Raw genomic sequence first — 11,738 nt, forward strand, 5'->3', positions numbered from 1 at the left:
CCATGACGACGCCGCGCCGCGCTCAGACATCAGATTAGAAATATTAAGAAAAAACAGCAGAAAATGAGGAACAGAAGGACTAAAAACTGAACAGCGACACATTTCCTTTTCTTCTGTTAGTTTTGTCTTTTCCTTTCTTTTTGTTTTTAATGTCTTGATTTACAGAATAATAGAATATGTTGAGTTAAGGCTTATGCTGGGTGTCATGGACCAATCAACAGAAACAAACCGACCAACCAGGAGGCCGGGTGTGTGTGTGTGTGTACGTACCAGTGTGTATTATGGGGACACAGCATGTTAATGTATGAGGACATATTGGGTGTTTTAAGTGTGTTATACAAGGACATACCTATGTGTGTTAAAGGGACCTTTTCTGTGTGTGTGTGTGTGTGTGTGTGTGTGTGTGTGTGTGTGTGTGTGTGTGTGTATGTGTCTTACGGGGACGTTGTTTAAATTTGGGTGAACTGACTCTTTTGGGTTTTTTCTGCCTACTTTGCTGCATCACTAATTTGGACTTCCTTTTTAACAGGAAATGAGGCTAAGAAGCCGTCTGACAGAAAACTTGACCTTCACCTTAAAGGAGTAGTTCAACATTTTGATAAAACAATTTCATTCACGTTAAAGGCTAGCTGTAACGCTAACATTGTAGTCTCACCGAATAAACTTCGGTTTTTGTTGTCTTGCGTATTTGTTGGTGTTAATGTAAACAGATTTTATTAGTGGTTAGGTTTGATTATATTTAGATATAACTGCTAGCGCAGCTGCATTTGATGTTGTACATCTTTTTTCTCACTTGTAAACAGCTACCGTAAACTTTATTACTGAAGTCAAATTTTAAATAATTTTTTTAATAATTTGCCGTAATCTCCGTCTGGGAATGACAAATTGAAATTACAAAAGAAACAAATTGACGCTGCGCTGCTCGTAACTACGGTTTGAACAATAAGACATTAATGCAGAAGAAAACCTCATCTGACAACATTTTGGAAGACCCATGTGGTTCTGCATTTTGATGCTAAGCTAAGCTAACCAGACTCGACACTTAACACATAAACATGAGCGTAAACTTATCTTAACATCTCGCACTCAAAAAATTTGACTGAGATTCTCAAAACGTTGAACTGTTCCTTTAAAAGTGCGATATTAGAATCACAAACAGGTTTTTTTCTTCAGTTCAAAAATACAAGTAATTTTCACACAATGCAGCGGATGTTAGACAGAAAAGAAAGAAACCGTTACACAAAGTGAAACTGCAGTTTATCCTCACAAATCAAACACACATGAGTTTTAAACCCTAATGACATCCAGACTGCAACGCTGCCCCCCAGAGGCAGACAGCGGTAACTACAGAAATGGTTTGAAGCTAAACTATTAAACAGATATTTAATATAAAAAAACGTTAATTTCATGCTCTTCAAGGATAATTAATTTTGCTCATTTGAATAAATGTGTTGAATTTAACTTAGATACATGATTTGTTGTAGCATAAGCAGATAATGTCGTCGATTTGACCAAAATCAAGAGGCTACAGTTGCTAAGCTAGGCTAGTTAGTTTTTAGCACTGCTAGCTTATCTCGTGTTACTTTTTTCTCATAAAATTATGATTAGATTGAGCTTCTCTATTCAATCAGTGGGATGTCGGAGCACCAAAATAATTTTTTTTAAACACATGAAACGAGACAAATAGTGTGAATTAGCTTTGGCTAACGTATCTAGTGAGCTAGCTGCAACTAGCCAGATGTCTGCCGCTGCTGCTTGATTTTTTTTTTCCAGACAATTACACACTTCAACGGCATCATAATGTTTAAAAGGTCAAGAAAAACGTCAAAACGTCAGACGAGCTTGACCAAATATGTAGTTACAGCGTTCGGCCTGTGGAGGGCAGAAAAACTCGCTAACACACAAACAATTTCCTCGTTTAGAATTTTTTAATTGCTTCCAACAAATATCTGAAAATTTAACAGTAAAGTTGCCACAATTAAATAACGATAATCCACCAGTCGATATTTAGACACTTTTATTTTCCGACGTGAGATTGAATTTGGTGCATTCAGGGACATTCCGACATCTGAAACCTTGCAGTTGTCGACTGAACTGAAACACACCTTTTTCAAACATGACTTTTTTTTTCTTTTCTTTTTTTTAATCATGTTTACATGTTGATTGTCGTCTGGGTTCGTGTTTCGTTCACAGATGCCTTTTCAGCAGCTTCCTGTCAACGCTCGTGTGTTAGTCTGTCCCTGAACGCATCACTGAAGACAAATAAAAGCCTCTAAACACGGACTGCGATGGATTATTTCACTACAAAGAAAACGGCGGCCTGGAAGGAAGGAGCTGCATCTGAAACCGAACAGATTTGAGATGATCAGCGTGAACGTGGACGTGTAAAATGTTCGGAAACCTTCAACGAGACTTTTGTTCTTTTTTGTGGGATTCAAGTGAAAAAAATAAAAATAAATAAAAAATCAGAGGAAACTAAATTCACATTCTCAACCTGCGGCTGTTTCCAGTCGACTTTCCTGACATCGAATCACAGCTGGTGACGTTGACGGACTGAATCCAGATTTAGTTTTATTTTAGTAAATGACGTATCGCAGTAGAAACTCTGCGTCCGATGTTTTTGAACGAGGTTTATTTTATTTGTTCTTTTGTTGTTTACTCGCCCGGCGTTGCTGCGTAGACGTCTGAGTCTGTCCACGTTTGGAGTTCATCTTAAACTATCAGAGCAGCTTTTAACCAATCAGCACTTAGCCACACCCACTGGACTCTGATTGGTCTCTTAAAGAATTAAAGCTGGACCACATGACTGCGTCTGAGTAGTGAAGTCAAACCGTCTGGATCGCCCCCTGGTGGCGGTAAAGTGCGACTAAACCATCAAAGTGCACCACAAAGAGGTTTTTGTCCGAAATCTGGTTTCCATCAGACAACGTTTACGTTTTTTGTTCCGGAGTTCATGTTTCTGATCCGACTCCGGTTGTAAATGATGTTTACTCCATGTTTTGTCCAGTGGGGGGAAGTGACATCATCTTTATTTTACATACACAGTGTGGAACTCATCATAGAAATTTAAATAAGTACAAATCAATTCGTAGTCTGACTTCTCAGCAGCGCCCCCTGCTGTGTGGACGCCGGCGTCTACGGTTTGTTTCCAGGTGAAAGGAGCTGTTAAGTTTATAAGAGCTGCTGTTGTTTTGTTTTCAATAAATCTCGATATTTTCACACCTTAACTTGGAATTTCTGGATAAGAAATGTTTTACAAAGTCAAGATTTTAGCAGGTTTAAATGAAGACGCTGAAGAGTCAAATATGTTCATACACACATGTATGTTCGAGGCGTGTTGTTCAGTTGAAACAGTGAATAGGATTTAATTAGATACTAATAATCAACGACGGCAGGAAGTCGTTACTGTCAATCTGGATTCAATCTGTCACATGACCACCAGGGGTGTGATGTCACACACACACACACACACACACACACACACACACACACACACACACACACAGGCTTGGTAGTGTGTTTTCAGTGACAGGTGTGTGAGACACTCAGGTGAACGACAGCATCAGCGGCTGCTCGCTCTCAGTGAAGTCTGACGGAGCGACGACGCAACGCGGCGACCGCGAACGCATCACCACGCCGAGGTCACGTGACTCTGACAGGAAGTGCTCACACGGGTGTTTATGATCAGTGTGATTAAGACCAGCTGCTGGTGACCTTTGACCTGCTCAACAGAGTTTAGATTTTATGAATAAATCCTGCGGTGCATTCAGGTACAAATTAAGACCTTCGTATTTCAGTTCTTTAAGACCATTTAAACGCAGCGTCGACTCTTTCAGACCAGAATTTTTTTGTTCCAGTTAATTAAATTGAATCAACTTTGTTTATTTTTTTGATGTTGAAGCAGGAAATGATCGGATTCTGTTTGACCTGTTTGTAAAGACTCAACGAGATCTGTGATGTCACTGAATCAACACTGTGGAAGATGATTTAATAATAATAATAATAATAATATTTTCTGAGGTGAACTCAGACTTTTAATTGTGGAAAATAATCCCATTGAGCTGAATGTTTATATTTAATTTAATATTTAGAGTTGCTGCAAAATTGATCGTTCTTCAATAAATTATTCTCCTGTTCGTCTCCTTGGTAACCGATTCATATTTTGTTTGGATGTCTGTCGTGAACCCAGACAAAGAGTTCTGGTTCAGGACAGCACAGTTGCCGTGGTGATGCCGTGTCGGGTCGCCGCATCGCGTCCAACGTCCCGTCGGACCGTCGAGCGTCGCGGAGACTCGGCTGCTGCGCGTCGGAAGACACAGAGGCGGGAAAACCCTGCAGGGAGGCTTCAGAGACCTGAACCTGATGCAGGACCGACTCCCGGCGGTCTCGTCTCCGCGGCGACGCTGGCAGTCGCATCATCACTGTCGTCGTTCAACCAGCTCATCCAATGACAGAAGGTGGTGTTCCTGAGAGCCTTGCTGATTGGTGGCAAGGAGGCCGAGTGTCGAGACGATGGCGGTCCAGGAAAGGGGGGGATCCTTTCAAAATAAAACTAAATCATAAAATGGAAACAGAGAACAGCCTTCATTTACAAATACGTCAGTTTTCTTCTATTAAGTTCAAGTCCAGTTCTGTACAATCCCTCTCAAACACCGCCTGCTGCGCCGCCTCGCGCTCGTCCGCCTCCTCCTCGCCGTCGTCATCGTCGTCGTCCTCGCGGCACTCCTCGTCGCTCTCGCTCAGCGGCCCGATGCTCGTGCGGCCGAGACACTCGGCCGGCGAGCAGGAGCCCCGGAAGTCGCCCATGAAGGGCTCCGTGCCCATGCAGACGTCCCCGCCGCAGGCCAGCCTGCCGCCGCGCTCCAGACACTGAGGGTCGATGCTGCGCGTCTGCAGGACGACAAGAACACAGGCCGCGGATTTCACAATAAGAGCGGCTGCATTTCTACACGATGAACGTGAAAACCAGGAAGTGAAATCATTACACACAAACCCAACTTCTTCTAACCTTCATGCGTACCTGCGTCATCTTGGTGAAGTCGAGGACGGGTCGGGCGCAGGGCCGGTCGGGGTCGCGGCGCCTCTTCAGACCCGGTTTGAGCAGCAGCAGGTCGCAGGGCTGCGAGTGGCAGCGCGGCAGCTGCGGCGGGAGGCTGCGGCGCAGAGACGACGGCGTGCTGCAGGCCGAGGAGGGCGAGGCGGGCACCGGGACCCCCGCGCTCGCTCTGGCGGCCGCGGCGCCGCAGCCCGGCGGAGGCGCCGCTGCGGCCGCGTGGCTCGGCACCGGAGGGGGGGGGCAGAAAGGTGGAGGCCGCCGAGTCTCTGATGAGCACGGGGGAGAGGGAGAAACGCCTCTGAGGAGGTGGAGGCGGGTGGAGAGGGGAAGGGGAGGAGGAGCAGGAGGACGGGGAGGGAAAGAAGCAGCAGCAGGCTCCTCCCCCCGCCGCCGCCTCACTGGGGTCCCAGGGGAAGTTCCAGGGCAGCGGGGAGTCCGGCGACAGCGCCAGGCTGAAGAAGGTGGGGCTGGACGACGAGTGCAGCGAAGAGTTCAGGGAGGAGCTGGGGGCGCGCAGAGGACAGGCTCCGCCCCCCGCCGCTCCGACCCCTATAACTCCTCCTCCTGCTCCCGGCCCCCCACTTGTGGCCCCGCCCCCAGGTCCTCCGTGGCACTGCTGGCGGCTGACGGGAGTCCAGACCCGGGATGCGCTGGGCCGCCAAGTGTAGCGGCACCGCGACAGATCCTCCGGCACCGACAGAGAGCGGCAGTGACGTTTGGGGGGCGGGGGAGGAGGTGGAGGGGGCCCGGGGCCGGGGGGGGGGCGCCGCCGCTCCGGGGAGGGACAGCTCGGACGCCGAGGTGCTGGGCGCCAGGGGGCGGTGCTGCTGCACCTGAGAGGGGGTCCCGTCCAGGGGGTCGCCCCCCTCCTGCAGGTGAGCATCAGGGGGCACCAAGGGGAGGGGGCCGGGGGGGAAACTAGAGCTCAGCAACCCCCCCTGCAGGCCGGACTTAGAGGGAGGACAGAGCTGCCAGTAGCTGCTCTCTGAGGACACACACACACACACACACACACACACACACACACACACACACACACACACACACACACACACACACACACACAGAGTTAGAGAAAAGGTCATGTGACGATATCTTTTCAATGACATGACAGCAGCTCTAAAACTAAAATTATTTCTAGTTTGAATAATCTGACTTTTATTTCCTCTATTTCATCATCGAGTGTTATTTGAATCTCATCAGCAGACTGATCCTCATCCGATAGATTATTTCATCACCATGCTGTTGCATTATGGGAAGGAACTCACCAGGCATCAAGCCATCTGGGGGCCAGCACTCTGCGAGGGTGTTCGGGTCCAGCAGGGACTGAAAGACACACACACACACACACACACACACACACACACACACACACACACACACACATAATTTAATTTCAGATGTTTTCACACTTGCTTCCTGCTCTGACCTCCAGGTGTGCGGCTGCAGGTGAGACCCTCACCAGGTAGACGCCCCCCGGCTGAGCAGGGTTTCCTTCCAGAGTCTGCTTCCTCAGATGCTCCACCAGCAGCGTGACCACAGCATGGTGGCAGGGGACGAGGGGGGAGACTGGGGAGGGAGGTGGGGAGGAGGCGGGGCCAGGAGGGAGGGAGAACGGGGAGGAGAGGGGGGGGGGGGGGGAGGAAGGGGAGAGCTGCAGCCGTGTCTGTGTGTCCGTCCCTTTGGTCCTTCTCAGGAAGATGAGGGAGGGAGGGGCTGAGGGCTGAGACTCCTCCTCCTTACCACCTCAGGGCCACGTAGCCCCGCCCACTCTCACAAGGACATCATCTTCAGCTGTTGTCCCGCTACGTACCTGGGGAGGAAGGATAGACAGGTGAGTCAAGTGTTCATTAGAAATGTCAGCTGAGACAGTTTACAGCTGATGATGACATCGTAGATTCACCCGACAACTGTCAATCAATCAATTCAACTGTCTGTTAAAGCATCTGATATCTATCCCAAAGCGATCAGAAGAGGCAGAATACGACCACAAGGAGGCGCAAAAAACTACTGCAAAACGGCACAATAAGATGATTGGAAGATACAAAAACAAAAACAAAGATAGGTAAAAAAAAAAAAAAATCAAAGATAGGTAAAAAACAAAAAAACAAAAACAAAGATAGGTAAAAAAAAAAAAAAAAAAAATCAAAGATAGGTAAAAAACAAAAAAACAAAAACAAAGATAGGTAAAAAAAAAAAACAAAGATAGGTAAAAAAAAAAAAAAAAATCAAAGATAGGTAAAAAAAAACAAAAACAAAAAAACAAAGATAGGTAAAAAAAAAAAACAAAGATAGGTAAAAAAAACAAAACAAAGATAGGTAAAAAAAAACAAAAACAAAGATAGGTTAAAAAAAAAAAAAACAAAGATAGGTTAAAAAAAAAAAACCAAAGATAGGTAAAAAAAAAACCAAAGATAGGTAAAAAAAAAAAAAAAAAAAAAAAAAAAACCAAAGATAGGTAAAAACAAAAAACAAAGATAGGTAAAAAAAAAAATAAACAAAGATAGGTAAAAACAAAACAAAACAAAACAAAGATAGGTTAAAAAAAACAAAAAAAAACAAAGATAGGTAAAACAAAGATAGGTTAAAAAAAAAAAAAAAAAAAACCAAATCAAAGATAGGTAAAAAAAACAAAAAAAAACAACCAAAGATAGGTTAAAAAAAAAACCAAAAAAACAAAGATAGGTAAAAAAACAAAAAAACAAAAACAAAGATAGGTTAAAAAAAAAAATAAAACAAAGATAGGTAAAAAAAACCCACCAAAAACAAAGATAGGTAAAAAAAAACAAACCAAAGATAGGTAAAAAACAAATATAGGTAAAAACGAAGCCAAACGACCGTAGAAAAGCCGATCTCAGCTGCAAATGGGTAAAAACAAACAACCACAAAAAGGTGCAATAAAACGACGGCAAACTGGCGCAAAGACACAAAATAAAACGACGCGAAGGCGAAACAATCTCAAGGGGACGAAAAATCATCGCAAAGATTTGCAATAAAAAAATATTAAAATAAATGAACTACGCAATAAAACAACCGCAAACAGGTGCCATGAAATAAACAGAGTTCAATAAAAGCAGCAAAAATCTTCTATTTGAGAAACTGGAAGCGTAAAATATTTGTGTATTTGTGAATCCGTTTAATTTGAGGAATCAAACTTTGCCGCCGGTTCTCGTCTTCACGACAGGAAACTGAACGTCGAGACGTTTGAAGATTCGCCGTTTTAAAAACGTAACGGGAATCTTTGGTTAGACAAACAACGTCGAACAGACACGAATCTGAATGTCGGCAAAAATAAATGAAAATTATCTGTTGTTTCTTAACGTTGACGTCTTCATCTGAAGTTATTCAACTTCCTGTTTTATCGGCTCCGAAACAAACAGAAGTAAAACGAACGCTCAGTTTACGATCAAACGTGACAAATAAAAGCAGCAGATCCCGTTTTTATTGATGCTCGAATCGGAATTTGGCTTTTTTTGCTGTATTTTTTTATTAAAAAAACATCTTTGAAAGATTTAGAAGTTTCATTCAACTAATTTATCGTTTCAGCTCCAACCACCACGTAAAAATACTTCTTTAAGACTAAAAGTCCCGCTTTCAAAAACGTAGATGTTGAAAATGTTGAATAACTAATATTGTACATATTATTATTATTATTATCTCACATTATGAGATTAGCAGCTTCTCACGTGTGAATATTGGCTTGTTTCTCGGTTTCCTACTTTGACTGTTGGTCCAATCGGTAATTGATTGGGTTTCTATGGTAACCAATCGATTACCAAAGAAAACAACAATCAGACCCGATAATTCAGTCCGGAGGATCAAAGTTCAACAGAACTAACTGGACCTTTAAGTTCTGGTTTCAGCTCCTTTAACGTGTGTTTGTGTTTCCTGGTTTTAAACCGACTCCCGGTTTTTACGGAGAAAAATAATCAGCGGGAACTGATGTTCAGCATCAGCCGGTCGGAGCCGCACTGAGCTGCAGTACTCGAGTAAATGTACTTCGTTACTTTCCCCCAGAGAGCCGTGAAGGGCCCCGGTACACACGGCCAGCGGCCCCGGTACACACGGCCAGCGGCCCCGGAGAGGGGCCACCCTGCCGGTGCTTTGGGGACTGCGGTTGTTGGCTGGTTCACCGGGTCTCGGTCCCCGGTGATGACCGGCTGTCCCCGGTTGTCCCCGGTGATGACCGGCTGTCCCCGGTGATGACCGGCTGTCCCCGGTTGTCCCCGGTGATGACCGGCTGTCCCCGGCGGCGGAGGCCCGCGTGCAGCCTGATCCGAGCCGCCTCTCCGCGGACCGACGGAGGCCGCTGGGCATCTCCGGCTGCTGCTAGCTCGTTGCTAACGCATCCCATTGTTTTCAATGAGGGATGCTAACACGCCGAGCCGGCGGCTTCACGGTTCAAGAACGGAATAAATGTCGGAAAGTGATTCTGGAAATTAAAACGTGAAACTCGAGCAGAAAACACGGAAGTGAGATTCTCCGTGTTCCTGCTCAGCTGTTAGCCAGCTGCTGTAAATAACATGTCAACTCCTGATTACTCTCAAGGTCGGCACAATAAATTCAGCCATTTTACTCGCTGGAACAAAACCGCTGGATGGACGTCGAGTCTCCGCCGCAGCCTCGCGGGCTCCCGGGGCCCGGGCCGGGCCGCTCCGGGGCTCTGCGGGGCTCTGCGGGGCGAGCGTGGAGCTCCAGCGGCCGCCTGGCTGCATCCAGGGGCAGCAGCTAACCGACCTGCTAGCCGCGTTAGCCGCCGTGATTTCACAAACAAACATCACCCGAGATGCTCCCGGTGCTCCCGGTGCTCCCGGCGCTCCCGGCCCGGGCCCGGTCCCCCCCTCCAGCCTCAGCCCGCAGCCGTTATTTCTGGACAACCCCCCCGTCCCTCACAGGCCAGCTCACACCCAGGAGCAGAGCCGGCGGACGGCGGGACGCTGACGGCGGTGAGCCGGCCTGAGAGGACGACAACACGGCGGGACGCTGCGGGATGGAGCCGCCGCTCCGCGGACCGCACAGCCCGACAACCCGGCGTTCCTCCCCTCCTCAGCCCGCCCGGCGCGCTTACCTTGTCGGGTGAGGGGTGAGGCTCCGGCGGGTCAGCGGGCCGGCAGACAGCGGCGGAGCTCCGCGGATTCACCGTGTGGTTGAAGAGCAGAACGCCGCTCCGCCCGCCGCCGCCGCCGCCGCCGTTCAGCACCGAACCGACCACAATGAACGGAAGTCTGGATTCAACCGCACACAGCGGCCCCGCAGCCTCCGGACACACCGACGGGTCGGCTGGAAGAAACGTCCGGTGGCTCCAATTATTAAAACATAATAATGAAGAGTCTGCGCGCACACGCCCGAGCGGCGGGCATTCATAAATAACATTACGGTGGCAGCGGGGGGGAGGGGCGGGGCTTCACCTCATCACCGGCACCTGCCCGTTATTTACCGTTTATTTTATTTTAGATTATTCCGTCACGTCTGCAGTCCCGCACAGAGGCGACCGTTAGGTCCGAAATCTAACGGGAATAAAAATAATCCAGCGTGTGTCAGGATAAAGCCTCCGGCGCGAAGGATCATGGGAGTTGTAGTTTCCGGGCCGACGGCAGCTTGTTTACAGCAGCAGGTCTGATCTGTTGTTTCATTTGCAGACGCTGTGATGGTTGAAGTTAAAGGACGAATCCGCAGAAACAGACGGCGGAGCGGTGGTTCAGACTGAGGCCGGCGGACCGCCGCGTGGACGGAGGAGACACCTGTCTGCTGCCGGGCACGAGCTCACCAGGTGAACAAATCAAAACATCACAATGATGACAGAAAATATCAAATAAAAAGTCAGTGTGGAAAAATTAATGATGATATAAAGATCCATTTTATTAAAATGAGATGGAAAAAAAATTCAGATAAAAAGTTAAAACAGAAATTAACCTTTTATCTAATTTACAATTTAAACAGGACGGAGAGGAGCAGCAGAGTCCAGTTGTTATTGGTAATAAAGCTAGTTTTGTTTAGAAAGACTACTAGTTTATGCCAAGTATTATTGTGCCATAATATATTTTTTTAAAACCAGGAATTTTGCAAACTGTCAGAAATATTGCCGACATCACTCGAGTTAATTATTGCGATCACAATTTCGTGGAGGGACCGACGTCTTCCACATACGATCAGCAGAAGAAGAAAGCAGGTCGGGGTGAAGTTAACTTTATTTACATCTTTATTAATCACACATTTCAGCTGTGCCATCGACAATCGAGCAGCACAAAACGACAAATTGAGAAAAAGTAAAAAAAAAAAAAAAGGAAGCAACACAGTGACGGCCTTCCCCCCACACACACTCACCACAGGGAGTCTTTGAGAAAAAACATGGCGGCACAGGAGGAGGCGGAGCCAGACAGAAGGCCGAGCAGGAAGGTGAAGACAAAACAACCACGATGACAACGTGACACCAAACGGACGAAACAAGTGACCGTAAAAAGAGAAAGTTTCAGTGCAGGTGAGATCGAACCGGACGAGCCCCTCAGGTCAGAGTTCAGACGTCCCACCACAGGACGCGTTCGAGAGCAGCTGGGAAACCTCAACACTCGGGGAAGGGGGGTGGGGGAGGAGGGCAACAAGGACCAATCACATCCCTGCTGTCATCACAGGAAATATTCAAGGATCTTAAAAAGACAAACATGCTGGACTCTCTCTCTCTCTC

At 46.9% G+C, this 11,738-nt stretch overlaps 1 protein-coding gene across 1 annotated transcript in view; it reads right to left on the reverse strand.

Moving 5' to 3' along the window:
- fam53c (family with sequence similarity 53 member C) overlaps positions 1-6,541 on the reverse strand; it is a 6,561-nt gene extending 20 nt beyond the window's left edge. Inside the window, 6 exon segments of the mRNA XM_069145733.1 lie at positions 1-4,890; positions 5,021-5,223; positions 5,270-5,807; positions 5,809-6,041; positions 6,325-6,382; positions 6,519-6,541. The exon segment at positions 1-4,890 is cut by the window's left edge and continues 20 nt beyond it. Of these exon segments, the coding sequence (XP_069001834.1) occupies positions 4,600-4,890; positions 5,021-5,223; positions 5,270-5,807; positions 5,809-6,041; positions 6,325-6,331 (1,272 nt within the window). The 5' untranslated portion in view covers positions 6,332-6,382; positions 6,519-6,541 and the 3' untranslated portion in view covers positions 1-4,599.
- Positions 6,542-11,738: the final 5,197 nt, after the last annotated feature.

Source organism: Embiotoca jacksoni, unplaced genomic scaffold (genome assembly GCF_022577435.1).
Source record: "Embiotoca jacksoni isolate LCO1_2020_lvr unplaced genomic scaffold, fEmbJac1.0.p SCAF_13, whole genome shotgun sequence".
Classification (NCBI taxonomy): domain Eukaryota; kingdom Metazoa; phylum Chordata; class Actinopteri; family Embiotocidae; genus Embiotoca; species Embiotoca jacksoni.